General features: G+C 36.5%; 1 protein-coding gene across 1 annotated transcript in view; it reads left to right on the top strand.

Annotated features, from left to right (window-relative positions):
- The window catches only part of PIGN (phosphatidylinositol glycan anchor biosynthesis class N), a 39,744-nt gene extending 35,741 nt beyond the window's left edge, over positions 1 to 4,003 (top strand). Inside the window, exons 17-19 of the mRNA XM_034642211.1 lie at positions 542 to 644; positions 2,282 to 2,388; positions 3,967 to 4,003. Of these exons, the coding sequence (XP_034498102.1) occupies positions 542 to 644; positions 2,282 to 2,388; positions 3,967 to 3,988 (232 nt within the window). The 3' untranslated portion in view covers positions 3,989 to 4,003. The remainder of the gene's footprint in view (positions 1 to 541; positions 645 to 2,281; positions 2,389 to 3,966) is intronic.
- Positions 4,004 to 4,115: the final 112 nt, after the last annotated feature.

Below are 4,115 nucleotides of genomic sequence, written 5' to 3'. Positions count from 1 at the left end.
GAACGCCAGGATCACGCCCTGAGCCGAAGGCAGACGCTTAACCGCTGTGCCACCCAGGCGCCCCACAAGATTTTTTTTTACTGGATAAATGTGATGTGAACGTGCTATCTTCCTATAGTTTTTTTAAAAATTTGAAACATTGGTCTTGCTCTTCTATGTATATTAATGATTTTAACTCAGGTATTGTCTTTTTACCTTTGTCTTAATGTTTTCTTTCCTTTTTTGTGTATTTGTCATTTACCTTATGAATGATTTCTAAATATCTCTACTGTTTTAAAATTATAATGATCTCAAGATTTAATAAATTTCAAAAAAGATGGTGTTGGAGTTGATATTTAAATGTTCCTTTCCTTTTCCACTTTCTTCTTTTGGAAAGCCTAGAAAATTTAAATCTTGTGATACTGTGACTTTGAAGTATTATCAAGGTTGTTTTAATTTTGAGAAAGACCTCTCAGCATAAATTTGCATTTTTACTTGTTTAATGTTTTTTTCTTCTCTTTTCTACCCTCCCACTTCTACCCCAAACCGCCTTGCCTCTTAGGTATGAAGCTCTCTTTCCATTAGTATTGTCGTGCTTAATGTTTGTCTGGATACAGGTAGAGCAAGAAACCCTGCAGCAACACAGTGTTTCCTACAAACAGAAGGTAGCTGGTCAAAATCATTGTTGCGTTTATTTGAGAATATTAAAATATTCCCTATTCTGTAAGGAAGTTGCAGTGTTATTTCATCAAAAACTATGCACCATATAAGGCAGTCATAATTAAGTTAATGATTAATAAGCTAAGCAGTTTGTAAGAAAATTGTTTATTTACGACAGAAAAGCATGATTTTATTCTTTTATAGGCATTAAATAGGTTGGGCTCTTCTTAGAGATTATTTGAGAATCACTGATGTACAAAAACATCAACGTAGAAGAAGGGGTGGAAGAGAAAGAACACTCTTTACCTTATTTTCCTCTATTTTCGTATCTAATTTTTCTTTCCCTCAATTTACTGTAGTCACAGGAATATTTATGTTGTCACAAGTCAATCCATGAATTTGATCGTAAGGTGACATTTGTGTTTGCAGTGTTGTTTTTCTCTTTCTAGTGGTCCTGCTCCAAACTGCTTATTCTGCCACCCTAGTGACTGTGGCCTCAGTCCAAATCTTAGGCTGTTTATTCAACACAGTACACTTTGAACTGGCTTAAAGCCAGCTAAATTTTAAGGACACATTTATCATGCTGAGCTATAGAGTTAAATTGATGTCTCTTGCCTTTATTTTAGAACCGAAGGTAATTATAAACCATTGGTGATAGAATATTTACAGTTTTACTGAGGTCAGGTAAAATGAATATTGCAGAAAAACACCTTCATAGTTGATCCATTGATCCATCCATAACTGGTTCCAGTTGAGCTTACAGAGTAATTGGTAATTTAGAATAATTAATTTCAATAATGAAACCTTTATTGAAGTATATTAAATAATTACTGGTTTTTAACATTCAGCCCTGGAATATTAAAACAGTACATGAAAACAGTTTTGTTCAGATTCTAGTAAATGGTCAGACTGCCCTTAATAGTAAATAGTAAATATTTTAATATTAAATAAATATTAAATCAAAAAATGAGATTCATTGTGTCATTTTTTAAATTGTGGTTTTTAACAGAAAGCAGATATTTCTTCTTATAGAAAGAAGTCTTAAAGCATCCAGAGAACTTAGTGGAAAATTACATGGATAGTGGAGGAAGGGAAACTTTCCCTTTAAACTCACCCATGAGTTTTTCTGTTATGGGGAGAGGGGGATTAAGCAAAAGTGCATCCGTCTTGTTGAAATTGAGTGACTTTCTATTTTACCAAAAATAGGTGTATTTTGCATTTGTATATAGAGAAAATAATTTCTAACTAACAGAAGAAGAAAGAAACAGAAATATTTGATTTTATCATGCTTTTTAAATGTGATACCATAGCTGGGTTTTAGAAGATCAGGACTTAGAAAAGGGAAGAGTTATTAGGGACTTAAAAGTGAAGCATTTATACAGGATAAGGAAAAGCCTGATTCTCCCTTATATTACACGTTCAGCAAATCTACAACTCTCTTCAGTCTATTATTAGCAATGTATTCTACCTTTTGGCAGATTGTGTTAAGATGTAATTAAGCTATAGGAACAGCTTTATTGTTGATTAATTTTGTCAGTGCAGGATAACTTTCTAGCTATTGTATCAGACTGGAAGTTTGCCTTTGAGGGTAGAAATAAGTGAACTGTTCTTGTGTGTTCATGTATTTCTTATTGTCCCACAGGTCACCAGTCTCCAGTTCACCTGCCATCCTGATATAACCCAGTTTCGACAGCTCTATCTGGATGATGTCCGGAGGGCCTTTTTCCTTGTATCCTTTGGACTTTTAAGGTGCTGCAACTCCCATTATTGGGAGGTACTTCTGCTGCTTACTTAATAGTGACCACTTGGAGGCCATTTAACCCCCTCTCAACCATAATTTTCTCATATAGTCCACGTTTTTAAAAAATGTCGAAACTGTAGAAAAGCATGCAGAATTATATAACAAGCAAATGTATATGTGTGTAGTCCCACCGTCCAAGAGATCAACAATTAATATTTTGTCACATTTTAAAAAAAATTAAAACATGACCACTAAAGCTAAAGTTTTTTTTCAATTCCCAGCTCCACTCTAATTTCCCTCATCCAGAAGAAACCACTATAATGAGTTTGGTTTGCACTTTCGATGTGTATTTTATACTGTATTCATGTTCTATAACATCTACCTCACAAGGTTTTTGAATCACATCAGAGGCAATATTGTGTGAAAGTCGTTAGTGTTAGAAGTTTGGAAGGCAATATGGCAGAATTAAGTCTCATTTGGGAAGGCTGGCTGACAGGCTTCAAGAAATTCGTAGGGAGGTATTTCCTTTGAACTTACCATGGTGCTGTCCTTCTCTCCTCAACCTCTTGCTTCTGTCCTCAGTTTTGCTCTCTTTCTCTTTGCAGGCTCCTTCCACTCACCCTCTACTAATCAACACTTCTTCCCTTGAACCCTGTGTCCCCCTAAAGTATCATTTCATCTTGTCTTTTCTGTTTTCTACCAAGCTCCTTAAAAGAAAAATCTGTCGTTGCTGCTATCATTTCCTCACCACTTATGTACTGTATCTTGAAGTCTTAAGCAGTGCCTGGCACATAGTAGTGTGGCTTACAGTCGCTCTGTGAATATCTGTCAGATGTCCCTGCCGAGGCTTACCGTCAGTGGTCTGCAGGGGCTCCCTGAATGCGCAGTCTGGGCTTCAGTTTTACTTGACCACTACAACATTCAACTCTGTTGACTTCTCTTTCTTTTCCCTTTACCTCCAGGACATGATCTAGGTTCTCTTCTTAGCTTTTATATCATCTCTATTCTCCTTCACTAAAACATACTCTTTCTTTGTCTGATCTTGAATGATGTTCTTCTCCACGCTCTACCCTTAACCTCCTCCTCTTACATTGCCTGGATCCTGTCACCCTCATCTATAGCTTTGACTGACACCTCCATGCAGACTACTCTGAGATTTACTTCTCCAGCCTTGACCTGTCTTGACCTCATGAGCCATATGTCCAGTATTCTGCTGGGCATCACCAAAATATATGTCCCAAACTGACTAACACTGCCCACTCCTCTCCAAAGTCTCTCTCTGGCAGGCCTCATCTCATTGAATGACATCACCATATTCCCAGTCACACAGGCCGTCAAACTTGTCATATTTAACTACTTCTTGTCCAGTTCTAAAGTCCCACTGTCTCCCTTCCTTCTCCATCTCTGTTCCCAGTGCACCAGTTCAGACCATCCTTGCCCCTGACATGAACTAGTGAAATAGCTTCCCAATTGTATTTCCTGCCTATAATTATTTATCTCCCTGATTTGAATATCTCACTGTCACTAGTATTTCTTGTTTATATCACTCACCTGAAATGTTTGCTGGCTTTTCATTGTCTCCACAGTAAAGTCAAGGTTTTTTATTGATATGCCACCAATCTATGTTCCTGCTTTATCTTTCACTGTATCCTTCAATAAACCGTAAGCTTCTATCACACCTCTTAATGTTTCTTGACTATGTCTTTTTTTTTTTTTTTTTTTAAAGATTTTATTT

The sequence above is a fragment of the Ailuropoda melanoleuca genome, chromosome 14 (assembly GCF_002007445.2).
Source record: "Ailuropoda melanoleuca isolate Jingjing chromosome 14, ASM200744v2, whole genome shotgun sequence".
Lineage (NCBI taxonomy): Eukaryota > Metazoa > Chordata > Mammalia > Carnivora > Ursidae > Ailuropoda > Ailuropoda melanoleuca.
The sequence above is the reverse complement of the archived record's forward strand: the minus strand, read 5'-3'. Positions and strand labels throughout refer to the sequence as shown.